Below are 27,928 nucleotides of genomic sequence, written 5' to 3'. Positions count from 1 at the left end.
TTCAGGCAAAAAAGTTAGTATTGTTTATTAAGAAAATTTTGATGCAACATCTTGCAGTTATCATAATAAAAAAATAAATAATAATGAGGCTCACCTTTAAATTGAAGATAGACTTTATTCTATATGTATATAAGGACAGCTAACGTAACTTACTAAGAACATAGGTACTAATAAAAACAAGATTTAATCCGACATTGTCTATTAATTATAAGTTACTGGTCTTTGTTACCAAAATGTAATAAAAAAGAAAACAATTGATATTTTTAAAATTTTGTATTTATATTACACATATCTACATTATTTTAACTTCTATTAAATAAATACAAAATTTTAAATGTGATCAACGAAAAGCTGCTAACCAGTTAAACCAGTACTTGCAAAACGGTATGCAGTAGGTGTTATTTATTATATCATACAAGTAATTACAGTATCAATACCATAGGTTAATAAATGCAAATTTCAAGTGCAATAAAACTCTGAAGTACATTTTATCTTGTCAATAACATTCAATTTTGTATTAAAAAAACGATTCTTCATAACTTTAAAAAATTTAAAACCCACCACTTGATACCTCAAAGTAACAGTAAAAATAAATATGCAGCTTTAGTTCATGTTCACTTTCATAGACTTGTTTTAGTAGTTTTACCACAGAGATGAAACACTTTAAAATAAACAATAAACCAGATTTACTAATATTAAACACTAAATTATATTGTCTTTCCAAACTATTTCCATTTATCAAACAATGGAATTACTTGTTGGTTCTCAATGATGGTTACTTTCACAGATGTGTCACTCTGGGTAGTCCACTCCTTTGTCAGCGGCTCTCGTTTGGTGTTTAGTATCTCTTCTGGAATCTTGTACAAGTATATATTCAATACATAGCATATAAAGTGTTACTTTTTATTTGTAACAGTTTATGCTGCAGTATTTATTGGTCCTTGCAATGCATTGGGAGTTGGAGAGTTAGATTCGACTTTCAGCCGGCCCTGCTCCTTTACAATTGGATCTGTAATTAAAAAATAATCATGTAACTCAAGTCTTTAAAATCATATTATTATTATCTGAATATGGGATTAAGGGAGCTACAAGATGTTAAGACCTTTAATAAGACGATTATTTAAAAGGTAGTTTCGTTAATAATAGAAAAGAAAAAATACACTACTACTACTTTCGCAACCGGGCAAAATTTTGAACAATACCCCAGAAACCGACAGAATAGTACGGTCGCCAAGCCGCTCCGAGGCCAGATTTAATTGACTCAGCTCGGCCTTACCCACAACCGGTATCAATGTGTTCGGACAGTTCTCCTGATCACCGTACATGCGGTAGTAAAGCGGAAAAATGGTGGAGGGGATAGTAATGACGTCACAAAGATGGCGGCCGGACCTATTCTTTTTGGCGGTGTATCTCGAAAACCACTTAACCGATTTTAATCATCGAGGTGTCAAATAATAGCTTATATTATGGAAATTATTTCCTTTTCTACAAACATTTACGTGAAACCTATAGGAAAAAAAATAATCACAAAAAACAGTTTTTTTATAAAATTATTATTTTTTATTTTGTAAAAATCTCCGTAAATATTAGCATTTCGCAAATTTTGTTTCATATAAAACATATTGCTTCATTATCAAGGAATATAATGAGCCTTAAAACATACAGATCGAGTAATAAACAATGAAGCTACACTCATTTATTTGCGCATGGGTAACGATAACTGGCTTTTACCGGTCGAAACTGTGGTGACTGTTACGATACGTATTGAATGGAATTTATAGAGTATCGGTTTTAATTACTGAAATTATAATTAAAATTATAAAAACCAGACACAATAATGTTACCTTACTTCGACGTTTAGTCTCTTTTTTCGTCTTAATCATAGGTAGGTACATATTTCTTTTTACTTAAAAATTTTATACAGGGTGAACTTTAAACCACCAGTCATACTCTGCGCAGCGACTTTATAGGTCATACTTAACAACTTTTACTATGGGACCAATTCCGAAATCGCGAAAAAAATTTTGACTGTCCCATATAAAGGTGCGACCAACTTTACCAGACCAACACTTTTCCAAACTGAGCTACAGCTGTCCGATGAAGTTAAGTACTTAGGACTAACTCTCGACAATAAACTCAATTGGAACAACCACATCAACAAACGGATAGACAAGGCGGGAGTTGTCTTCTGGCAGTGCAGAAGGATGATTGGTAAGAGGTGGGGACTCAACCCGAAAATTACCCTCTGGCTCTATAAGACGATAATCCGCCCCTTACTCTGTTACGGTGCTCTGGTTTGGTGGCCAAGAACAAACCTAGGTAACGTACGAGACAAACTACAAAGACTTCAAAGGCTCGCATGCGCGGCCACCACTGGCTGCACGAGGTCTACCCCGACTGCAGCCATGGAGGTCATGCTAAACCTTCCACCGCTGCACCTACACATACAGCAAGAGGCCAGTCTCTCAGCGGTAAGGTTGCGAACCCTCAAGATATGGTCTAACATCACAGGAGCTTTTCACACAAAATGCCTGGAAAAGGTGTATGACGAATTTCCAGTGCTTAGGTCAGGCACGGACCGGATTCACAAACAAGCTATCTTCGATAAAAGGTACAAAATACAGTTATATGAGGACGACAATCATGAAGGACTCAATCCCCGGGAGCTGAGAATCTTCACTGATGGGTCCAAAACAGACAGCGGATCGGGCTCTGGAACCTTCTCAGAAGACCTGAACATGTCGATCACCACTCCGCTAGGAGCCCATAACTCGGTATTCCAAGCTGAGTGCATGGGCATCATAAACGCGGCGGCTGCCATCACTGCAAGGAAGGTAGTAGGATCCTCCATCCGCATACTCTCCGACAGTAGAGCAGTCTTAATGGCTCTAAATAGCCATATAGTTACATCCAAACTTATACACGAATGCCACGAACGACTAATGGAGGTATGTCATAATAACAAGATCACCCTACAATGGATCAAGGGACACAGTGGATCCCGAGGTAACGATGCTGCGGACGAGCTTGCCAGGCAAGGATCGAATGCGGGGGCGATTGGTCCGGAACCGATTCTTCCGATACCATTTAGCAAGGTACGCTCAATGCTGCTGGCACGTACAGGGAAACTACACACAGAACACTGGCTGAACCAGACTGGATGCAGACAGGCAAAAGAAGCCATGCCTGGCATCAACGGAAAACTCACAAGGGCGCTCCTGCAACTAGGGAAGGTCCGACTGAGTATGGTAACCAGTGTCATAACAGGTCATGGACTATTTAACAAACATCTTTTCACAACAGGTGTCACAGACAGTCCCCTGTGCCGAGGTTGCATGGAGACAGAAGAAACAGCCTCTCACGTGGTGCTGGAATGCAGCGGAGTGACTCCATACAGGGCTAAACATCTCGGATCTCCGAGAGACCTCCCCGAGGTCCTACTCAACATCAAAGGTTTGATAGGATTCCTCGAGGAGCTGGGCTGGCAGGACTAGCCCACCCCCAACATATCACGCAAAATAGGCGCAAGTCGTCGAGTTGCGGAAAAATCGCCCGAATACAATACAATACAATACAATACAATACAAGGTGCGACCAGACCGCAGCTTAAAAAACGGTCACGATACGGAATCGCAGTGACGCGTCGTATGCGTACCGTTTTTGACGCATGCTCCCCACACCGCTGTTTAGAAAACGGTGACGGTACGGAATCGCAGTGACGTGCTTCACGCGAATCTTTTTTGTTCGCAAAACAGTTGCGTCTTTTACGTCACCGGTACGGTGTCTGCCATAACATCTCCGTGTAATATTTTTTGCGATTTTTACGCAGTTCAATTTACGGTGCGTCAGCTTATTTTAAGCAGCGGTGTGGCGAGCATGCGTCATGGACCCGGGTACGTCCTTAAACTACGTCCAAAAGAGAGGTATGGGCATTGTGAATGTCATCTCGCTTTGTGTGGTAGGGCACAGCCAGTGGGTGTCATTCCAGATCCAAATTTTCTTGCGTGATTCGGCATTGGTCCCATAATAAAAGTTGTTCAGTATGACCTGTAAAGTCACTGCGCAGAGTATGGCTGGTGGTTAAAATTTCATCTTATACCTATATTCGACACAAGTAGTAAGTACTTACAGACCAACTATGATACACATTTTGCCTGTATAGTGATACATAGTGAGTAAATTAATACCTGATTTAAAAAATAAAACAAAAATAACAAATAGCATGTTATTTAATTCAGTAATCACTAATCAGTCTTAAACAATGAACATCATACTTTTAAATTAGACAACAAAATGTATATTTATACTGTGTTTCGACTTGAAAGATTTTACTGCTTTAAAACATAAGACAAACCTACCAACCAAATGTATAAAAAAAAATGTTTTTTGTGATTATTATTTTCCTATAGGTTTCACGTAAATGTTTGTAAAAAGGAAATAATCTCCATAATATAAGCTATTAGTTGACACCTCGATGAATACAATCGGTTAAGTGGTTTTCGAGATACACCGCCAAAAAGAATAGGTCCGGACGCCATCTTTGTGACGTCATTACTATCCCCTCCCACCATTTTTCCGCTTTACTACCGCATGTACGGTGATCAGGAGAAACGCCCGAACACATTGATACCGGTTGTGGGTAAGGCCGAGCTGAGTCAATTAAATCTGGCCTCGGAGCGGCTTGGAGACTACTAATAGTAAAAGTTGTTCAGTATGACCTATAAAGTCGCTGCGCAGAGTATGACTGGTGGTTAAAAGTTCAACCTGTATAAAATTTTTAAGTAAAAAGAAATATGTACCTACCTATGATTAAGACGAAAAAAGAGACTAAACGTCGAAGTAAGGTAACATTATTGTGTCTGGTTTTTATAATTGTCATTATAATTTCAGTAATTAAAACCGATACTCTATAAATTCCATTCAATACGTATCGTAACAGTCACCACAGTTTCGACCGGTAAAAGCCAGTTATCGTTACCCATGCGCAAATAAATGAGTGTAGCTTCATTGTTTATTACTCGATCTGTATGTTTTAAGGCTCATTATATTCCTTGATAATGAAGCAATATGTTTTATACTAAACAAAATTTGCGAAATGCTAATATTTACGGAGATTTTTACAAAATAAAAAAAAATAATTTTATAAAAAAACTGTTTTTTGTGATTATTTTTTTTCCTATAGGTTTCACGTAAATGTTTGTAGAAAAGGAAATAATCTCCATAATATAAGCTATTATTTGACACCTCGATGATTAAAATCGGTTAAGTGGTTTTCGAGATACACCGCCAAAAAGAATAGGTCCGGCCGCCATCTTTGTGACGTCATTACTATCCCCTCCACCATTTTTCCGCTTTACTACCGCATGTACGGTGATCAAGAGAACTGTCCGAACACATTGATACCGGTTGTGGGTAAGGCCGAGCCGAGTCAATTAAATCGTGTTTCTAGAGGGCTTTTGAGATTTGGCGACCGTACTAGAACTCGTCAGGCGGGCTACGACGTGCAACGCAATGCCGCACACCGCGTTTCCGCTAGGCGGGCACTAGGGGGTCGCTCAGGGCTGTGCCAAGTAACTGTCGTATACGTGAATAACCGGCCAAGAGCATGTCGGGCCACGCTCAGTGTAGGGTTCCGTAGTTACTCTTCCGTCACAATAAGCTAAACTGGAGCTTAAAGTATAGTAAATTGTTAACCAAGGGATGAAACGGTACCTTTTACCCGAGTTAAACAAATAGGCAAATTTGCATAATCAGTACCTAATTAAAATAAGTCTTTTTACTATGAAGGGAAAACTTTTTGCGATAACTCAAAAACAGCTAAACTTATCATGTCCGCTATAGTTTTCATTTAATGTCTTTCTTAAGCTCTACTTCCACGATTTTTTTCATATTTTTTGGACCTATGGTTCAAAAGTTAGAGGGGGGGGGGGGACACATTTTTTTTTCTTTCGGAGCGATTATCTCCGAATATATTCACTTTATCAAAAAATGTTTCTTGAAAACCCCAATTAGTTTTGAAAGACCTTTCCAACGATACCCCACACTCTAGGGTTGAAGCGAAACAAAAATTTCACCCCCACTTTACGTGTAGGGGAGGTACCCTAAAAAAAATTAAATTTTTAGATTTTATTGTACGACTTTGTCGGCTTTATTGATTTATATATCCATGCCGAATTTCAGCTTTCTAGCACTAACGACCACGGAGCAAAGCCTCGGACAAACAGACAGACAGACAGACGGACATGGCGAAACTATAAGGGTTCCGTTTTATGCCATTTGGCTACGGAACCCTAATAAAATTAAATCTACTGTCGAATCTGTTTATGCCCCCCGTTTTATCACAATGCATCCTTGTTACGTTTTGCTTCCATGCAGGTGCAGTGCAGTGCTGTTTTATGACTACAATCATATTGTCTTTTACTGAGAACTGCCGCTTAGTTACAAGTTAGAATCTTGTTACTTACAAGGAAAGGTACCCAACAGCTAAAAAAAATAAGTGTCCGTTATTTTAGACTACTCTATATATAAATATAAATCAAATCGGAACCGGACAGTTGGGTACCTTTCCTTGTTAGTTGAATTTCTTGGTTTATTTTTCTCCTAATGTTGTTTTACAAATCCTCCTATGGGTGCTCCTGAAATAGGTGTATACCTATAGTTACTAAATATTCGTAGACACAAATTAGGTTTTACGATTTACGATAACTCTAACTTCTATTAATACATTATCTGTGTATGTAATTCAATGTAACCAACTGATAAGAATTTTTATAACAAAAAAAGAAGTAAAAGTTTTGAGCAGTGAGGTAGTGGCCTGTTTAAAAATCAACTGTACCTACTTTTCGACCACATAATAATCTGAAATATTAAACCTAGTACCTTTCTGTTGGTGTCAGCCCTGTGATGGCGAAGATGCAATGTGTTGCTGTAGCTATAAACCTACATGCCACGCCAAAGAGCCCGCCTGGCGGGCTTAGCCGGCATCTGACCACCCATTACGAGTGCCTACCAGGCGGGTTCTCGGTAGTCAGTGTTAAATTATAAAGGCATTATATATATATAATAACTGTTTTTTTCACTTTCCCAATTGAGACAAATAAGTTGCCTCTCTTCCCTTCACCTAATGAATCAGTAAGATAAAATCACATCAGAGCCCTTAGTGTAAATTTATTCGATTTCGTAACGTGACGTACGCGTTTGCGTTAAGTCTCATTTAGTATGGGATTTAGAAACAGCGCGCCAAGCGGAAAGTTTTGGAAACTCAGAATCCCATACAAAATGAGACTTAACGCAAACGCGTATGTCACAAATAATAAATTTACACTAGGGGCTCTGATGTGATTTTATCTTACTGATTCATTAGGTGAAGGGAGGAGAGGTGACTTATTTTTACAGTACATATTGTGCTACTTTTCCGCACTAGTGCGTAAATTAGCAAATTATGTAACTATGTAGAAAATTTAAAGGGTCATATGTACTGTAAAACGTTGTATGATACATGTGAAAATAGGTAATTCGCAACTCGTGTCGAATTTATCACCACTCGTTATTATTATAGCTTTATTTGCTCATTGCATTGCACTGATCCCTACTGGGTGAAAGCCTCCTCAATACCCTTCCATTTCTCTCTGTTTTTTGCTGTTTCCATCCAGTTCTTTCCAGCTAGTTTTATAATGTCGTCTGCCCATCGTTTCTTAGGTTTTCCTCATCCTCTTTTTTTTCTTGGTCCTGTCCATTCTGTTACCCTTAAGGTCCACCTTCCGTTCAAATATCTGGACTCGTTACGAATTTCCTATTTTTCGCACTTGTGTCGTAATAGTACATTACGATACAAGTGCGAAAAATAGGACATTCGAAACAAGTGGCGATAAAGTAAAACACGACCAAAGGGAGTGTTTTAAATCAACACGAGTTCCGAATTACCTATACGCACATGTATCGTACAACGTTTTACAGTACATATGGCCCTTTAAATGTTCGACATAGTAACGTAATATGCTAATTTTCGCACTAGTGCGGTAAAGTAGCACCATATGTACTGTAAATAACTATTATGATACACTTACAGAAGTATGGATGATCCATTGCCTCTCGTGCAGTGTAGCGTTCATAATGATCATAACGCAGAAGACGATCGAGGAAGTCTAAAGCTTCAGGAGAAACCAGATGCTGATTTTCAGAGTGGACAAACCGTTCCCACCGCTTACGGGAATGCCTATAAATACAAACATAATTATAAGTGGCCGAGTCAACAGTTTCTATTACATTTTATAAGCAAATAAAACTTTCTTAAAATAGACATACCTGCCAAGTATATCATTAAACCGTGGATCCAGTTCTATATGATATTTATCCAAATATTCAAATAGCTCTTCTGTGCCCAGCACCTTTGCAATCCGAACAAGCTGATCGTAGTTATCATGACCATGAAAGAATGGTTCCTTGCGGAAGATCATGGATGCCAACATGCAGCCCAGTGACCACATATCCAATGAGTAATCATACATTTGATAATCCACCAAGAGCTCAGGACCCTGAAATAGTGGTCATTAAAATATTTACATGACAGAAATAAGATATATATAATAGGTTTCTTTCAAGATGTTGACACTTCCTATCAGTTGTGATTTTAGTATTCATTGTATTACTTGTGGTTACAATAAACGTGTAGCTCTTCAATATCCGAGAAACAGGAATGTTGACTGTATTTAAAAAATTATTAATTCAGACCATGCATAAAATAAAGCACCAGAACACTATTTCAAAAATGTAGACTGAAGTTATTTTTAAACACTATTTCTATTTTATAAATCATATATAAATAAGGATTCTTGATTTACTTGACTGTGACATCATTATGTAATGTTTCATATAAATTCTTGGCAAATCATTCTGACATTTCAAAAAGGAAAGTGATTTGACAAGTAGTCTAATACCTTATTTATAGCTCTCGTCTCCAGTAAAAATGCATTAGGAAAGGTGTGAAAAATTTTGTTTGTAAAATAGATGACAGTAGTGTAACAAGTCAGTATTGTTTGTTGATCCAAGCACATATGACTCACCTTGAAGTATCTAGACGCCACACGAACATTGTACTCTTGCCCCGGGTGGTAGAACTCAGCTAAGCCCCAGTCAATAAGACGCAACTTTCTGTTGTCGTGGTCAATCATCACATTGTGAGGTTTAACGTCTCTGTGCATGATACCCATACTGTGGCAGTAATCTAATGCCTTCAGAAGTTCATACAAATAATATCTGAAAGTGAAAACATACAAATAAGTGCACTGTTCACAAGTATTTTAATGCAATAAAGTATTATTTTATAATTTCAGACATTTCATACCTTATATCATAATCTGACAATGTTTGATACAACTGTTTAAAATCAGTGTTATTCACATGTTCAAAAATAAGTGCTGGAGTTCGAGACACAGGATCTTTGACAACCGCTTGTAAAGTTATAATATTTGTGCCTCCTCTTAAATTTTCTAATATTTTAATTTCCCTTTTTATCTTCTTCTTTTTTACAGGCTAAAAAATTAAATTAAAATTAGAAATAGTACATAATGGATTAACAAAACACTGGTGATTAATAAGGTGATCTACAGACATTTAGTTGATGTTTATCTTAAACAATCAAAGATAAACATTTGATTTATGCAACCATGCAAAATAAAACAAAGAATAAAACTTGCCTTCAATATTTTTACTACACACTTCTCGTCATTTGTGATATTTATTGCCTCGAATACTTCACTGTACTTTCCGCGACCGAGTTTGCGAACCAGCTGGTAGTCATCTTGATTGCCCCAATCAACTACGTAGCTCTCATAGTCCCAGTACTCTCTCGGCTTCTGTGAGTTGACATCGGCGTATACCCGCGCTCTACTAGGTACTGCCATCGTACTATACCTCTGCCAACCTAAGGTTTTATCGACGATAGTCTTTCCGGAAATTGCATATGTCTTGAGTAATGATACTGCAAACAGAAATATTTACCACGTCACTCCAACGTATTATCACAATATCACTTTAACGTTCAAGTTGAAATGCTGATTCGATTTGTCACTTAAATTATGAGCCACGGAGTATTGTGATGTATAACCTAAAAACGACATCCAGCTCGATACGATTATGAGCTGGAACCACTAATACGTCGCAGTAACAATTTGTTTTCACAATCTACAATTAACGTCCATTTCACAGATATAAACTAATTGTTAAATTACGTTAGTAATGAAATATTTGAAAGTGTCTTTGGAGAGAAAAAACGCACGCCATTACTCGTCAAATGTTCGAATGGTTCAGTAAAGTATATGTTCATACCTAAAACATTACTGTAGCCAAACCTATCTTAAACGACAACAAGTAACAGAAGACATGAAATCTTTTAAAACTAACAATTAACGTTTAGTCAAAGCTACAAAATACACTTTTATCACAATTGAACCGGCTCAAATCTAGTAAAATTCAAGATGGACGCCCATCTACCTATGCTATAACCTCCCGCCACTCAGCACCATTTTGTGACTGACTCGTTAAGATTAGATGCGAATCGATTCAAACGACCAGAATCGGAACACGCAACGCAACATCGATTTTTGAAATAAAACGATTATTTTATGTCATTATATAATCTTAATAAGACTATATTTTATATCAACAAATGCGCACTTTTATTGCATATTATTCACAAATGTACAAAAAATCCACTAAACAATTTATAATTGATGTAATTTTAGGTACCTAATGTGATTGATGTGAATAAATGCTTTGACTTTCAATGCTTTGACTAATTCTTTATACTTAGCCAGAAATTAACAAAATCTGTTGAATGAATAATAATCAAAATACAAACTATAATACATATATAGTTGGTCAAGCAAAACTTATCAGTAGAAAAAGGCAGCAAATTTGGAAAATCGCGGGTTAGCAATACTAAAAAAACTATAATACATTGAATTATATTTGGCAAAATACGTAAATTACTTATTGCGTGGTACGTATAAAGGTATTTAACATTTATCGAGTATCTATCAGCAGTTTAACAATGATCATGTACGTTTAGCTTATCATTGGATAAAATATTTTTTATCCAATTATTGCATGAGATCGGCCAATCGAATCAAAACATATCAAAATATCGATTGCTGCTAGACGATTATAGATAGAAATCGATGCTTTATACGACCGTCCAAAATTCGCATAATTTGTTGAACGCAAGCGCCAAATACGTTCAAAAGTAATATTGTAGCCACGTAGGGAATGCACCCGGGAAATCCCGGTTCTCAAATGTCCGGGAATTATATGATGTCGGAAGAATCAGTATTGAAGACCCGGTACCGGTACTTCGCGGTTCTCATCAGTATGCGTATTTACACAATTTTAATAGTAGTAATATTTTAATACTTTAGCTCGGGACATTTAATAATGTTGCTATGAAACGGAAGACCCAAATAACCAGAGCTGGGCACCGTCAAAACAGCCAAAAAAATTTTCGCGATTTCGGGGTTGGTCCCATAATAAAAGTTACTCAGTATGACCTAAATATTCACCCGTAAATCATTGCAGGTGACTAAATAAACTCCCTGTATAAGGCTCGCACTGTCAAAAAGGTAACAGATCATTCAGATCTCATGTAGAGCCAAGCTTCTTAGTTAGAAGCTTGGCTCTAAATGAGTTTCGTCTTGGCAACATTTTACGTGAAAATGTTTTTAGTGGGATTCTCTATTTCAAGTTTTATTTTAACCGTCTACAATTTCATAGAAGGAGGAGGTTCTGTATTCGGTTGTGACTATTTATTTTTTATTTTTATGCATGTACACCGATCACTCCGACACCAGGGCGGCTACCGGGAAAATCGAAATTCGTCAATAGCGGGCATTTTTATCTGTCACTCTAATTACGTGTTAGTGAGAGTAAAAGAGAAAGATCCCCGCAAATTGCGAATTTCGGTTTTCGCGCCCCCTGTAGTCCGATTTGAGTGATTCTTTTTTTGTTTGAAAGGAGTTACCTCCAAGTTGGTCCCATTTTAATTGGGTTCTGATCTGATGATGGAATCCATGAGGAATTGAGGGAACTCCTCAATTTTTAAAGGCACATTTATGGTGATTTGACTGTATTCTTAAGCAACTCAAGCATTTCCTCTCGTAAACTACCAATTTGATGTAGTGCAGTGCAACTGTAACCTTACCACGAGTTTGACACTACATATTAACTGACGTGTTCGTAACTTACTTTCTATACATCTCGCTCGCACTAATAGGATGCCAGTACGAGCGAGATGCATAGAAAAATAAGTTACGCTATAGCAAATATGTCAGTGTCAGAGACATGTCAGTCGCTTCGCTTGACAGACAGATGAAGTGTGCGAAAGGGAAGCCATCACGTATATGAACAAACCATAAGTGCGAAAGAGACAGACTACATATGAGAAAACGTAACCATTTTTGAGTTCGAAGGCGGCCGAGGCGGCCAAGATCATATTGCCGTATTTTTTAACGTGAAAAAGATAAGAGAATCAAAAAGAAAAATATATATTAAGTAATTTAGTGACAATGGTGTCATGTGGGGTGCCGGGTTGTTGTTTCAGGGCCAAAAAACCCAGGAAAATACTCATTTCACAGGTAATTATGATAATCGTAGCGAAATTTTTGTAACGATATTTTATCAAATGAACAGCATAAAGAGTGTAAAAAGCCAATTTATAGAGTTCATTATAAGTTTTTCTTCAATTGTGTGTTAATATTTCATCATATTAGTCAATAATTTAGAATATTTTGTGTAAAAACCTAAACTGTTACTTTACGGTAGGGCTTGACAAAATGTTCATATGACTGTATCGATAACTCGACGGTATATTAGTAGGTATGGAATTAGTTGTTCACAAGACATTATTAAGATATTAACCTTTATAACCGACTTAAAATAATAACGATTGTTATATTTACCTTTTTTGAAGGTGCACATGTTTAGCGATAAATTTAAACTTCATTTTCCAACACAGTACTTACATTTTAACCACTTTTCCACGGCTTTGCCGCCAATACAAGGAAACACAAGACAGCGTATACTTGTACACAGCGTAATCACACCCAACTCAACTTGTCAGTAGGAAATGGCGCGAAATTCATATTTTCTTTGGTAAGTCAACTCTTTGCGCCTACTGTTAACACTTAGCATGTGTTTGTATTAACGACATTACACATGTTACACCACTCACACCCGCATACGACAGAAACCTGCTTTATCAACGCGAGTCACCTGCTTTACCGACAGCGCCGCGTTCCTTAATGCTTGTTCGGACTAACTACTTTAGTAATTTAGTCAAGTAGCGAGTATTTTTAGTTACTTAACGTCCCAGAACACCAAACCAGGTTTGAGGGGTTTGGGCTTGACGAGTCAGGCTTTGAGAGGTTAAGGGGTCGAGGGGGTGGTCCGGAGACTAAGGGATTGGGAGTTGAGGAATCGGGAGGTTGGAGTTGAGTGGTCGGGGGTTGGAAGTTGAGGAATTGGGGGTTAGGATTAGGAGTTAAAGGGTCTGGGGTTGAGGGGTCGAAGAATAGCGGTTGAAGGTTTGGTGTTCGTGGTTCAGGTCAAGGGTTTCAGTGATCAGGGGTTGCTGTGCTATGAGGTTGAGTGATCGGAAGGTTGAGGGATCGGGCCAGTGGCGGGGCGGAGGATACATTTAGAGTAGTGGCAGGACAGATTTCCCAGCTCGAGGAAAATCCTGATTATTTATTAAAGTTAACGAATTTAGTGTTAAACATGATTGTGTTTTTCATTTATGCGTCACGCATTACTCGTAAGCTCTTAACAATGCCTTATAACTAAAAACCGGCCAAGAACATGTCGGGCCATGCTCAGAGTAGGGTTCCGTAGTTAGTCTTCCGTCACAATAAGCTAAACTGGAGCTTAAAGTATGGTAGATTGTTAACCAAGGGATGAACTGTGGGTGTCTTTAAACTATGAAGGGGAAACTTTTTGCGATAACTCAAAAACAGCTAAACTGATCATATCCGCTATAGTTTTCATTTAATGTCTTTCTTAAGCTCTACTTCCGAGATTTTTGTCATATTTTTTGGACCTATGGTTCAAAAGTTAGAGGGGGGGGGGGGGGGACACATTTTTTTTTCTTTCGGAGCAATTATCTCCGAATATATTCACTTTACCAAGAAATGTTTGTTGAAGACCCCTATTAGTTTTGAAAGACCTTTCCAACGATATCCCACACTGTAGGGTTGAAGCAAAAAAATGTTCACCCCTACTTTACGTGTAGGGGAGGTACAGTCAAGGTATTAAATATATACACTGCCAAAGTGCTAAAAATATGTATACACTGCCTTAAAGTATAGGCAATAAGGTCGTGTATACATATTTTCGGCACTTTGTCCGTGTCGATATATAATACCTTGACTGTACCCTAAAAAAAAAAAAAAAAATTTTTAGATTTTATTGGACGACTTTGACTTACATTACTATGCAAACTTCCACCGAAAATTGGTTTGAACGAGATCTAGTAAGTAGTTTTTTTTTAATACGTCATAAAATTAAAAAAAAAAATCATCAAACCCATACGTGTGGGATATCTATGGATAGGTCTTCAAAAATGATATTTAGGTTCCTAATATCATTTTTTTCTAAACTGAATAGTTTGCGCGAGAGACACTTCCAAAGTGAAAAAATGTGTGTCCCCCCCCCTGTAACTTCTAAAATAACAGTATGAAAAATCTAAAAAAAAAATATGATATACATTACCATGCAAACTTCCACCGAAAATTGGTTTGAACGATATCTAGTAAGTAGTTTTTAGGGTTCCGTAGCCAAATGGCAAAAAACGGAACCCTTATAGATTCGTCATGTCCGTCTGTCTGTCCGATTCTGTCACAGCCACTTTTTTCCGAAACTATAAGAGCTGTACTGTTCAAACTTAGTAAGTGGATGTATTCTATGAACCACATTAAGATTTTCACACAAAAATAGAAAAAAAAACAATAAATTTTGGGGGTTCCCCATACTTAGAACTGAAACTCAAAAAATCTTTTTTCATCAAACCCATACGTGTGGGGTATCTATGGATAGGTCTTCAAAAATGATATTGAGGTTTCTAATATAATTTTTTTCTAAAATGAATAGTTTGCGCGAGAGACACTTCCAAAGTCGTAAAATGTGTGTCCCCCCCCCCCGTAACTTCTAAAATAACAGAATGAAAAATCTAAAAAAAATATATGATATACATTGCCATGTAAACTTCCACCGAAAATTGGTTTGGACGAGATCTAGTAAGTAGTTTTTTTTAATACGTCATGAAATTAAAAAAAAAAAATTTTTTTCATCATACCCATACATGTGGGGTATCTATGGATAGGTCTTTAAAAATGATATTAAGGTTTCTAATATCATTTTTTTCTAAACTGAATAGTTTGCGCGAGAGAACCTTCCAAAGTGAAAAAAAGTGTGTCCCCCCCCCCTGTAACTTCTAAAATAACAGAATGTAAAATATAAAAAAAATATATGATATACATTACGATGCAAACTTCCACCGAAAATTGGTTTGACCGAGATCTAGTGAGTAGTTTTTTTTAATACGTCATAAAATGAAAAAAAAAAAATTTTTTCGTCAAACCCATACGTGTGGGGTATCTACGGATAGGTCTTCAAAAATGATATTTAGGTTTCTAATATCATTTTTTTCTAAACTGAATAGTTTGCGCGAGAGACACTACCAAAGTGGTAAAATGTGTGTGCAAAGTGGTAAAATGTTGAACGAGATCTAATAAGTAGTTTTTTTTAATACGTCATAAAGGAACCCTTCATGGGCGAGTCCGACTCGCACTTGGCCGCTTTTTTTTAATACGTCATAAATGCTACGGAACCCTTCATGGGCGAGTCCGACTCGCACTCGGCCGCTTTTTAGGGTTCCGTAGCCAAATGGCATAAAACGGAACCCTTATAGTTTCGCCATGTCCGTCTGTCTGTCTGTCTGTCTGTCTGTCTGTCTGTCCGAGGCTTTGCTCCGTGGTCGTTAGTGCTAGAAAGCTGAAATTTGGCATGGATATATAAATCAATAAAGCCGACAAAGTCGTACAATAAAATCAAAAAAAAAAATTTTTTAGGGTTCCTCCCCTACACGTACGGTGGGGGTGAATTTTTTTTTTCGCTTCAACCCTAGAGTGTGGGGTATCGTTGGAAAGATCTTTCAAAACGAATAGGGGTTTTCAAGAAACATTTTTTGATAAAGTGAATATATTCGGAGATAATCGCTCCGAAAGAAAAAAAAATATGTGTCCCCCCTCTAACTTTTGAATCATAGGTCCAAAAAATATGAAAAAAATCGTGGAAGTAGAGCTTAAGAAAGACATTAAATGAAAACTATAGCGGACATGATCAGTTTAGCTGTTTTTGAGTTATCGCAAAAAGTTTTCCCTTCATAGTAAAAAGACTTATCTTAATTAGGTACTGATTATGCAAATTTGCCTATTTGTTTAACTCAGGTGAAAGGTACCGTTTCATCCCTTGGTTAACAATTTACTATACTTTAAGCTCCAGTTTAGCTTATTGTGACGGAAGAGTAACTACGGAACCCTACACTGAGCGTGGCCCGACATGCTCTTGGCCGGTTATTTAAGTATATGTGTTACTAACTGATATGTTTGAAGTCGGTGCCAAGCCAAACTTTGAAGCATACCATTATTTTTGTGCGACTAAATAAGGATGCGGCTATATAAATATGTAATTACAATACGTTGGATTGCCTTACACGACCGCAATGAACATACTTTCTGTAGGTAAGTACCTAAGAACACACGGAAGAACACACAATTTTTTTTAACGGAGGTACAAAATAGTACCAATTAGGTACAAAAATATGGTATGCTTTTCATTTATTTTTATTTAGGTACACCCGCCATTTTGACTCTCAGGAAAAATTCGCAAAATCGACACAACCGTCAACGTCGTCTACCCTCACGTGTCTGCCCGTTCGGGTCGCCGCACTTGGTGACGCCCACCGCCCCTGCACCCCTGCGCCGCATACCGCACACCAAGCTCGCCACGCGCGGCATTAAGAGTACATCGACTACGGCCGTGTGGCTCGTACACCTATAAGGCGTACAAAAACAGCGATTCGCAGTACAATCAATCTTTTAAAATTTGGTCGACATTTGTAGTGATTATGGGGAATTTCCAAAGGGGCGCAGCGGAGCATGTACATAAATTACGGCGAGCACGATAGACCGCGAGACAGGAACAATTTCCATGACCAATCGCCTCCCGGCTGAAAACTCCTGTAGTGGTTAACGGCTAGGTACGATGAACCCTCGTGGACGTCAGAGTGGTAAGGCGCATATTTTTTACATGTTTATTTTACAGCTCATGCACTAGAATACCTCGACGTGTCTTGCTTGGTGCAGTTGCGTATGCTAAAAGAAACGTTGGAAGACCGATGCTGCGCTTTAAAGACTGTGTTAAGCGAGACATGTCAGCATTTTAAATCGACCACCATGCCTGGGAAACTTTAGCTGAAGACCGTGATGGATGGCGCAAGCGTGTTGTGGAGGGGAGAAAGCTATGCGACCAAGCCTGGTTTACTACGTTAGATAGCTGAAGGTGTCGCAGAAAGCAAATCGGGACTGGAACCTCAGGTGGCATGAGCTTTCTCTGCCAAAAATGTGGGAGGTCGTGCCGCTCACGCATCGGCCTCCACAGTCACCAAACCCGTTGTCTAAACAGCAATGCTTAAATCGTCTGCAATAGACGCAAAGGCCTGTGATGATTTTACAGCTGACGGTCATTCCACTGCGATAGAACCGGCTGAGATTTTTTTTAGTTTAAAACAGCATCTAGTAGTAGTAGTAAAACACTTTATTGTACAAAAAGAAACATAAAACAGGACAGAACATACATCATTTGTATAAAGGCGAACTAAACTATCATCTGACAAAGTATCAGCCGGGGGGCGATGACTGACGAAATATGCTCCTAGCCCGCGGTCACGAGCAAAGTCCCAAAATGTAGAGGGCCGTGTGCCGGTCAATTTCGTAAAATATGTTGGAACGCTAATAAAAGTGATTTTATTGATAAGTCATTTATTAATACTAATGTAATTATTTATATGAAAATAAGTAATTAAATAAGACAGTCCCCTATGCCGAGGATGCATGGAGACAGAAGAAACAGCCTCTCACGTGGTGCTGGAATGCAGCGGAGTGACTCCGTACAGGGCTAAACATCTCGGATCCCCAAGAGACCTCCCCGGGGTCCAACTCAACATTAACGGTTTGATAGGATTCCTCGAGGAGCTGGGCTGGCAGGACTAGCCCACCCCCAACATGTCACGCAAAATAGGCGCAAGTCGTCGAGTTCGAGTTGCGAAAAATCGCCCGTATAGAATACAATACAATAAGTAATTCATAAAGATTGTACCTACTCTAATACAAACAATTTCTTCAAAATAATCTTTTCAACACACTTGCTCAAAACGACGTTTTTATTCCACCGATTTTTGGCTCATAATCCTATAGATATTAAACACGCGTGCTTTTTCAGCATATAATAACACTCGTGGTTTTTCATTATATTATCCGAGTGAGTTAAGAAGGTAACTGATTGCTAATAAAATGCATGGAAACGGAGCCTTATTAATTTGGTCGTGGTTGGTGGTTTGGTTTGGTCTTTTTTTTTTTTTTAACCAACTAGGTATTAAGTTTCAAATGTTAGTTCAAAGAGGTTTTATCACACCAAACATAATTTATAGATTAAATTATCTCGTAAATTACATTAATGAATAAACATAACATTTTATCGATATGATCTCCATCCGTCGAATAGGAATACGAAAATATTAGCTTTTTACATTTTTTTGATTGGCTGTTTGTCGATCTCGTTCGCGCCTTGGAATGGTGTGTAAAAAAAAAAAAAATAACGCGCCAGCCATTTTCCGTATTTGTCATAAAATTGGAATAGTTTTGCATGTTTTTAGTTTATATGTATATTGATGAAAATGACATTTTCAAGCAAAATCGGGTGAAAAATAATTGGCGGCATATGAAACTTTTTTTCAATGGAAAATCAGCAAAAATGTCGTATGAAACGCGTGTGCATTGGTCATTACCCACATCGGCTTTTTTACTGCGCGCTCGCTTACAGCTCGCGAGCACAATATCACCTCGTGTAGAGTTGTGCCCGCTCGGTCTTTAAAAAGAGCGCTCCGATCTCGGTCAATCGGTCAAACGAACTAGTTCGCTCTTTTAGGTCCTTTAGTTCCTTTAGTTCAGGAGCAAATCTCGAGATCTGAATGAGTATGACTAGGTTATATCTTGCTCTCGCTCGCAAATAAACAGAGCGAGAGCGTGAGAGAGCGAATTTCTTGACCTTGACTCATTCCGATCATTCGCTCCCGACCGATTTGTTACTTGGTACTGAGGGCGAACCACGTTCGACGTGTTGCCTCTCTGTCGCACTTGTAAATTCGGACGTAAGTGTGACAGGGAGGCCACCCGTCGAACTTGGTTCGCGGTAGGCCCGCTGACATACCGACTACTGAACTAAAGGACCGAGACCGATTAAGAGCGCTTAAGATGAACTAGTTCCTTTCGGTCTGTGGTGGGATTTCATTCCTTTTAGTTCTTCGGTCCTGACCGACTCAAGCCTAACCTCGTGTGTAATGACCGACGTAGCACACTTGTATCATAATGCCATAACATGCCTTGACAACCGGGAATCCCGGTTCCAGCCATGTTTATACTTTGTATCTTAGGTATTTAAATAAAAGTAAACAAACAATTTGTACCTTTTCGGGTAGTTATAACATTTATTGGTTATGATTGACTAACCAAATACAAAACCGCCTGGATCAGTATTCAGTCATTTATTGCCTTCATAGGTACATATTAAGGTGATACATAAGAATTCTGATCAGGTATGAACCCTGTAAGGGCACTGCAAAACGTAACTTACGGACTAGTAATAAGTAGACACGAGTAATGAGTAGATCTGGCACTGAACGACCTGATTTTAACCTAGAATGATTTGATCATATACCCAAGGCCAAAAGTATGAAAACAAGGTTATTTTTTTAACCGACTTCAAAAAAGGAGGAGGTTCTCAATTCGACTGAAACCGATTTTCAAATTTATTTTTAATCGAACGAGTATAACCCCGAGATGGTCCCGTTGGCACCAAGTCGGGGTTTGATGATGGGATCTTGGAGAAATCGAGGGAACTCTTCAAATGTTATACATGTATGGCGCTTTTGGTAATATTTGAAGTCGGTTTTATTTTTTGTTAAAAAGTGTTTTAATATCTCATGTTTCTCTCTTCGTTTCGCTAAAATTTACATTAAGCAACCACAAAAGGTTAAAAATACTCGCTAAGCTAAATATTAAAACATCCTAAAATATTGTCAAAAACATTAAAAAAAAATTAGGAAAAAGTAACACAATTATACCCTTTTAATTGCTTTGAAAAATGTTGAACTGGCAAATATCATAGCCATAACTTGAGTAATTTACTTTTAAAATGTTCTACTATTATATTTACCATTTTGTTTCTAATGAGTAGTATATATGTATATTACATCGCTTAAAAAATCGTAAGTCGAGTCGTAAGCTAAATGAGTTGTCGAAGGAACTTGATATTGACATATTCAATTGTAAAGTTCCTAATGTGAGGCATAGTCTGGTTAAGCGGTGTTTTATGTGAGCTTTCTTTCTCTGTATTATTATATGTATACTGTTTTTTTTTTGTTTTTGTTACTTTATTAAGTTTTCATTAGGCGATTAAATGCATTTTATTCATCAACCTAGTGCATTAGCGCCTCGATATGAACTTTAAAATATGCTTTATCAGCATTAACATCTGATATATTTTACTGTATGTTCTTTTTTCCTTCGAACTTTGAGACCTCAATTATTCTGGGCGCTAATGAACTAAGTGTTTCCGAACCTAGGGTCTATTTTAATGGCTTCTATGTATTTTCATTTTCAATTGTGTTTTTGTTTTTTTCTCACTTTGTACGCATGTGTGTGTGCGTCAGTGTTAGCATTTTTTTTTTATATACTTTGTAATTACTTGTGAGTTCCTGTAATTGGCTCTCTGTATTAATCTTGTTGTCCTATTGTAAGTTTAAAGCTGTTGGTTCTCCTGAACATAAATAAATAAAAATGTTTGAATCTTGTCAGCACTGTAACTACTAATATTATCGTCAGTGTAATAATATTAGTTTAGTACCTATTTTACTAACATTTTATACCTCAATCCGAAGGCAATGCCACTTATAAATTATTAGTTTATAAATCCTAGTGGGAATTGTCTCAGGATGTAGGTTGCACTTATAATGTAAAAACCAATATCCTCTTTTCTGTATCATCTGCCTATGTCTGTTTTTTTCCCCAATAAAGAAAATAAAAATAAAATAAAATATATGCATATATATGTTTTTTTAAATATCCGAAAATTTTACTTTTAATGAAAGGACTCATTGTTGACACCACTGACCTATCACACATAGACAGTTAATCCTCATAAGGCTAATCTGCCATAAGTGAAGCCGAAACACGATCGATGTGTGCGTGTGACGCTCGTGTCTTACGCTCAGCGACATACGCATATGTACAAAAAAGCGGCCAAGTGCGAGTCGGACTCGCCCATGAAGGGTTCCGTACCATTTATGACGTATTAAAAAAAACTACTTACTAGATCTCGTTCAAACCAATTTTCGGTGGTAGTTTGCATGGTAATGTATATCATATATTTTTTTTAGATTTTTCATTCTGTTATTTTAGAAATTACAGGGGGGGGGGACACAATTTTTTTCACTTTGGAAGTGTCTCTCGCGCAGACTATTCAGTTTAGATAAAAATGATATTAGAAACCTAAATATCATTTTTGAAGACCTATCCATAGATACCCCACACGTACGGGTTAAAAAAACTACTCACTAGATCTCGTTTAAACCAATTTTCGGTGGAAGTTTGCATAGTAATGTATATCATATATTTTTTTTAGATTTTTCATTCTGTTATTTTAGAAGTTACGGGGTGGGGGACACACATTTTACCACTTTGGAAGTGTCTCTCGCGCAAACTATTCAGTTTAGAAAAAAATTATATTAGAAACCTCTATATCATTTTTAAAGACCTATCCATAGATACCCCACACGTATGGGTTTGATGAAAAAAGATTTTTTGAGTTTCAGTTCTAAGTATGGGGAACCCCCAAAATTTATTGTTTTTTTTTTCTATTTTTGTGTAAAAATCCTAATGCGGTTCATAGAATACATCTACTTACCAAGTTTGAACAGTATAGCTCTTATAGTTTCGGAAAAAAGTGGCTAGTGTTAATTTATTTCCCTCAAAGTAGAGGGATTTTATTTAACCACATCCTTATACTTGGCTATCAATCATTTGGAAGTGTACGTGTATGTAGATGTACTTGGTCAAGCAAATCTTGTCAGTAGCAAAAGGCGGCAAATTTGATAAATCGCGGGTTAGCAACACTATTTTCGAATAACTGCAAAATCGCGTGTCACCTATGTTTTATCTGTGAAATGTGAATGACATATAAGTTAAGAAGTTGTTTAAGTTCTTTGTTGAATAGAAATATTACTGTTGAATTTTGCTGGGTTCCGGGACATTCAGGAATTTTTGGTAACGAACTAGTAGACAAGCTTGCCAAATCTACAGGAGATATACAAGTTTGTGATTTAAAAGTACCTCAATCCGATTTAGTACCTTTTGTTAAAGAACTTATGATTAGACGTTGGAATAACTCATGGTCTAAATCCAAAGAAGTCAAAGGGAAATGGCTTGCAGAAATAGTCCCGGCACCCAGCTCCAAGTCGTGGTTTGAATACCAAAGAAAATATGTAGAAAGGGCATTTATTACAACTATATGTAGATTGCGCATTGGTCATGCTCGTTTTCCCGCACATCTTTTTAGATTAGAGCTAAGTGATTCTGCTGTTTGTGCACATTGTAATGTTGATGTATGTGATCTTGAACATATTTTTTTCCATTGTCCTTCATTTAATTTACAAAGGTTATTGTTTGTTGCTATGTGTATGGATACTGGTTTGCAAGTTCTGCCAAATTCAGTACAGGGCCTTTTGAAATATCCACAATTATATCCTGTAATCTATCAATTTGTTACTCATACTATAGGTAGTTTGTAAATATCTCATGTAACTATTAAGATTCGTGTCTCATTTTTATGTGAATTAATTATAAGTAAAGTACTTATGTTACTTTTGTATTTCATGCTTGAGCTGATGGCCTAGTTGCCAATGCTCGTAATAAATAAAAAAAAAAAAATAGTGAATGATAGCCATCATGTTTGTTTACATTCTGAATCGTTGCTATTTCAGGAGAAATTTCTGCTGTCACCATTAAATACCAATATATTAAATAAGCTTGTTCATGAACTTAAGCAAAGTCAAGGTGCCTACAATATACAATCACGCTGGCTGATCGTAAATATTTATAAAATGTGAGGTTATGATAATAACGTGTTTGGGTTCAATGTACATTGCTGCTTTTTTTTTAATTTATTTAGAACACAAACAGTCACATATACAAATGGATTTGAAGTACAATGTAGAGTACTTAACATACTTAAGAATCATAGACATGGAGGTTCATTATTAAGTACATAATGTTAACATACATACTAACAGCATAAAGAAAATGAAATCATGGGCCATACTTAAAATCTATTTAAGTACTAGTCTTCAGAGGAAAAAAAATACAATAAGTGGTAATACAGTAAGCAGGTTTGACATTACTGTCTGTTTCATTAATTATCAGTACCCCTAGTGTAAATAAATTCGATTTCTAAACGTGACGTACGCGTTAGCGTTTAGTCTCATTTTGTATTGGATTTAGAAAGAGCGCGCCAAGCGGGACGTTTTGGAAACTCAAAATCCTATACAAAATGAGACTTAACGCAAACGCGTTCGTCACGTTATGATGTCGATCAAATTTACACTAGGGGTACGGATATGTTGTATTTTTTTTAATTTACTAATATCTGGTTTTCTTAGCGCAATACCAACGCAATAGTGCTTTTTGAGTGTTGCCCTTATCCATTTTGCTGGACATTGCTACTGACATAATTTGCTTAGTTTGTGAAATAAGGTCCCCATGGCCATAAGGGGCCATGTCCGTCTGTCTGTCTGTCTGAGCAAAACTACAGCGGACATGATCAGTTTAGCTGTTTTTGAGTTATCGCAAAAAGTTTCCCCTTCATAGTAAAAAGACTTTAATTAGGTACTGATTATGCAAATTTGCCTATTTGTTTAACTCGCGTTTCATCCCTTGGTTAACAATTTACTATACTTTAAGCTCCAGTTTAGCTTATTGTGACGGAAGAGTAACTACGGAACCCTACACTGAGCATGGCCCGACATGCTCTTGTTTATTTTACAAATGTGCACAAAATAATAACAATAATTTTATAGAAGAATAGATGCAACATATAACTTTCTCTGTTCCTAAGCAGATTTCCATTTTTGTGAATCTGAAAAAGGTGATTTCTATTGCGGTTGGTCCTTAAAAGTTGACTCCTGCCCCTAACCCCCCTGTTTTAGTATTGTAATTACCGCTTTAACCGCGATCGTGCACGCTGATATGGTTCTATTTTGATTGGTTCAATTTTTAGGCACGCTTTAGATGCAATTTTGATCTTGTCTACTAGGACATAAAACAGAATAGGTATAGTTCGTGTCATCCACGATGACGCGCAAATTTGTCAAATATAACCTTTAATCACATTTATAATATCAATAATACCTACTGTTTCCATTGTTCTGTTCGCTGAAACTGCAATCACAAATGACCGATCACTTGACTTGATGAAACGCCCACCACATTTGTGACAACTCGTTTGAATATAACAAAATGATTCACATAACTTGTTCCAACTTCCGAACAGGCACCCAAATGCGAATAAGGCATGCAACAATTCACCCGATTCTGGCTTTGATACTGCCTTTACGTGTCGACAAGTTAGGTCCCGAATCATCATCCAGCCGACCACCCCCCATGACCTGAAGCCCTACCATGAAAATAGAATTTTCTTTGTCAGTCTCTATCGCTCGATTATGCAAGAGCGATATAGAGAGATATTTCAATTTGCGTTTTTCGCGATATGCCTTCAGATCTAACAAAGAATGTAATTTCTCGTGTTGTTCGTGTGTTTAAAGGGAATTCCCTTTAAACTAATTACCAAACCAATTATCCGAATGGTCGTCGGCCGAATGTAGAAACTAATAAGGTCAATATGGGTAAGTGTGACATACTTTTGTAAAAGTTAACTTTGAACACATAAACCAAGATCATAACATAAAGTTAGATTTCGAACTGTGCCCTAAGGTTCACTATTATAAGGTTCAACTTTAGCTGAAAACATTGTGTTTTATGTTAGTTTGATGATTAATAGATGGTATTCAGAGTCACACTTCCCCAGCAAAATTAGGTAATCGTAACTACATTGTTAGTGCACGCTAGACAACAATTTTTAGGGTTCCGTACCCAAAGGGTCAAACGGGACCCTATTACTGAGACTTCGCTGTCCATCCATCCGTACGTCCGTCCGTCTGTCACCAGGCTGTATCTCATGAACCGTGATAGCTAGACAGTTGAAATTTTCACAGATGATATATCTTTGTTGCCGCTATAACAACAAATACAAAAAACAGAATAAAATAAATATTTAAGGGGGGCTCCCATACAACAAACATAATTGTTTGCCGTTTTTATAAATAATGGTACGGAACCCTTCGTGCGCGAGTCCGACTCGCACTTGGCCGGTTTTTAAATATTAAAACGCAATAACCATGATAATTTATTAATTTTGATCTATACTATATACTTAGTTAGTTATCATCATTTATGATATAATATAATCAGGGGTAACTGTGGCATAGGTATATGTTCCAAGCTGTGGTGGAAAACCTTTTTTAAATGAAAAATGCACTTTAAAGAAAAAAACTATTTAAGCTCTGAAAAAAATGTGTGAACTAAACAAAAATTACATTCTCTATTTAATAAAATAAATAGGTACAGTCAGCTGCAAAAATATGTATCGAGAGAATAGTCTCATAAATATGGTACTACGCTCTTATTACACTGGAATAAGCTGCTATGGGAAATATTTTTGAGTAAGATGTGTACACCTATATTTCTACACTTGACTGTTCCTACGAGTCACGGTTCTTTCGGACTCTAGGAGCAAACACATTTCTATAACGCTGTGGTGTTCGTTATCTCAGCCATTAGATAAAACAAAATACATACCGGTGAGATAATTTTTTTTTTATGTATATATAATATATATTCAAATTAATAACGAAAAGTTTGCTATGAGGTGAAGTGAAGTTCGATTTAAAAGTATCAGTCCAATTATGAAAATCATGTAAAATTATTATTTAACCTCCGGAAATATTTCAAACGCTTTCTCGGTGTAACATTAGGAGACCGAAAGAATTTAGTGTATTCCTGATCATATATGACTAAAATGTCATATGAACTTTTCGCCTATTTCAGAGTTAATACCAATAAAATAAAACGATATGAAGGAATTACTTACTCCCTCACCCCAACCACACCCCTAATGTTTGTTATCAAAGTATAAGTTTACTCAAATTAAAAAAAAAAACTCTTATAAGGGCATTTTTTAATTATTTGTGAAAAACATATGGAGAATTCCTTAATTTTTTTTATTGTATTACCTTACTTTACAACTGCAGGTTTGATTAAACAGTTTCAATCTATATGACACACTATAATTATTTCCAATAATTAGGTATTCGGTTTCTGTTTTGCCCTATGGTTGACTGGTAGAGAATGCCTTAAGGCATTACGTCCGCCATTTGTACTTATTTTTATAGCGCAAGAAACTTTAAATAAATAAAATAATAAATATATACTCCACTATAACACAAATTTAAATGTGCAAAAGGAAATTAATCTACCCGTCCAATTGGGGTACATATGGTTAAATACCGGGTAGATGGGTATTTGCCTGGGTGCGTAAATACCCGCGACCCATCTCTAATTATAACTTTCATTCCATCACAAGCTATATTAATTTATAGCTGGTTTAATATATGAAAAAGTACAGAAAGAAAGGTTGATAAAAAAATAACTTTAGGCTTTTCTTATATGTAGGTATTTGCCTGTTTAGTTTTGAATAGCTGCTGCCTACTACCTTTAAAATATCTATATATTATGTTAGTATATGAAGGGAGGCTCTATAACTAAAAATAGCATTAAGTCATAATATTTATTCACGTTATACTTATGTGCAACATAAAATATATTTGTTTTGCTATATTTATTTCAGAGATGACTTCATCGTATAGGTACTTAGTAAAATTCAACAAAATATAGACACTCACCTAGGACAACAGCGAGCCAAATATTACATATCGTCATAAAAAGCCCCATATTCACTTAAGAATCGACACCAATCACAAAGTTAATAATACATGCGACGGAATAAACGAGCCCGAACCAAAACATACGCTCGTTTTCCTCTCGCATGAAGTTTGCCTACGACATGTTGCAAGCGAATCGTGAACAAACTCGTTGCGAAACAGTCGTAAAACTTCGCACACAATATCAACTGTCGAAGTAATAAGCCGCAGCTCTACGGAGTCTGGATGACGAGCAGAGAGGTGTCGGCGGGTGCGGATGCGTGCGCGAGAGTGAGCGCGGCGTCGCCGCTCGCGGCGGACACGGCGAAGGACGGGCCCACGACGTAGGCGCCGGGCGCCGCCGCCAGCGCGCGCAGCCGCACGCGCCGCGCCTGCCAGCGCTCCAGCCGCAGCGCCGCGCCCGGCTCCCCCGGCGCCGCCCCGCTCAGCGCGCCGCACCAGCCCGGCGCCCGTCCGCCCGCGCCCTCCCTGCATTCGTTTACTTACAATTAGTTA

General features: G+C 37.3%; 3 protein-coding genes across 6 annotated transcripts in view; 1 reads left to right on the top strand and 2 right to left on the bottom strand.

The window, feature by feature from the left end:
- Positions 1-27,593, bottom strand: LOC133519021 (casein kinase II subunit alpha). Of its 4 annotated transcripts, none has more exons than XM_061852881.1 (7): positions 27,395-27,593; positions 9,696-9,979; positions 9,344-9,531; positions 9,063-9,255; positions 8,305-8,534; positions 8,067-8,215; positions 1-1,009 (listed from the first exon to the last, which is right to left on the bottom strand). In XM_061852881.1, the coding sequence occupies exons 1-7, from the start codon at positions 27,441-27,443 to the stop codon at positions 918-920; spliced, it is 1,185 nt and encodes a 394-aa protein (XP_061708865.1). In that variant the 5' UTR covers positions 27,444-27,593; the 3' UTR covers positions 1-917. The 4 variants fall into 4 exon arrangements, with proteins under 4 accessions (XP_061708865.1, XP_061708868.1, XP_061708867.1 ...); XM_061852884.1 differs by lacking the exon at positions 27,395-27,593 and adding an exon at positions 10,492-10,529; XM_061852883.1 differs by lacking the exon at positions 27,395-27,593 and adding an exon at positions 10,327-10,485.
- On the top strand, positions 21,707-25,622 carry LOC133519026 (uncharacterized). Its single transcript, XM_061852890.1, has one exon. It carries the CDS (start codon positions 22,553-22,555, stop codon positions 23,168-23,170), a length of 618 nt encoding a protein of 205 aa, XP_061708874.1. The 5' UTR covers positions 21,707-22,552; the 3' UTR covers positions 23,171-25,622.
- Positions 27,266-27,928, bottom strand: part of LOC133519013 (trafficking protein particle complex subunit 8) — a 36,353-nt gene continuing 35,690 nt past the window's right edge. The window contains exon 19 of the mRNA XM_061852859.1: positions 27,266-27,901. Coding sequence (XP_061708843.1) covers positions 27,646-27,901 — 256 coding nt within the window. The 3' untranslated portion in view covers positions 27,266-27,645. The remainder of the gene's footprint in view (positions 27,902-27,928) is intronic.

This window comes from Cydia pomonella, chromosome 6, assembly GCF_033807575.1.
Source record: "Cydia pomonella isolate Wapato2018A chromosome 6, ilCydPomo1, whole genome shotgun sequence".
NCBI classification, from domain to species: Eukaryota; Metazoa; Arthropoda; class Insecta; order Lepidoptera; family Tortricidae; genus Cydia; species Cydia pomonella.
Note: the sequence above shows the minus strand (reverse complement) of the source record. Positions and strands in the feature narration are given on the sequence as shown.

Excerpts from the sequence above, each read along its gene's own strand:
- LOC133519026 (XM_061852890.1), top strand. The coding sequence starts at position 22,553 with ATGACATATAAGTTAAGAAGTTGTTTAAGTTCTTTGTTGAATAGAAAT.
- LOC133519021 (XM_061852881.1), bottom strand. The coding sequence starts at position 27,443 with ATGGGGCTTTTTATGACGATATGTAATATTTGGCTCGCTGTTGTCCTA. Across the intron at positions 9,980-27,394 it reads TTGGCTCGCTGTTGTCCTAG|TATCATTACTCAAGACATAT; the intron begins GTGAGTGTCTAT and ends TTCTGTTTGCAG. Across the intron at positions 8,535-9,062 it reads TGGCGTCTAGATACTTCAAG|GGTCCTGAGCTCTTGGTGGA; the intron begins GTGAGTCATATG and ends CCACTATTTCAG.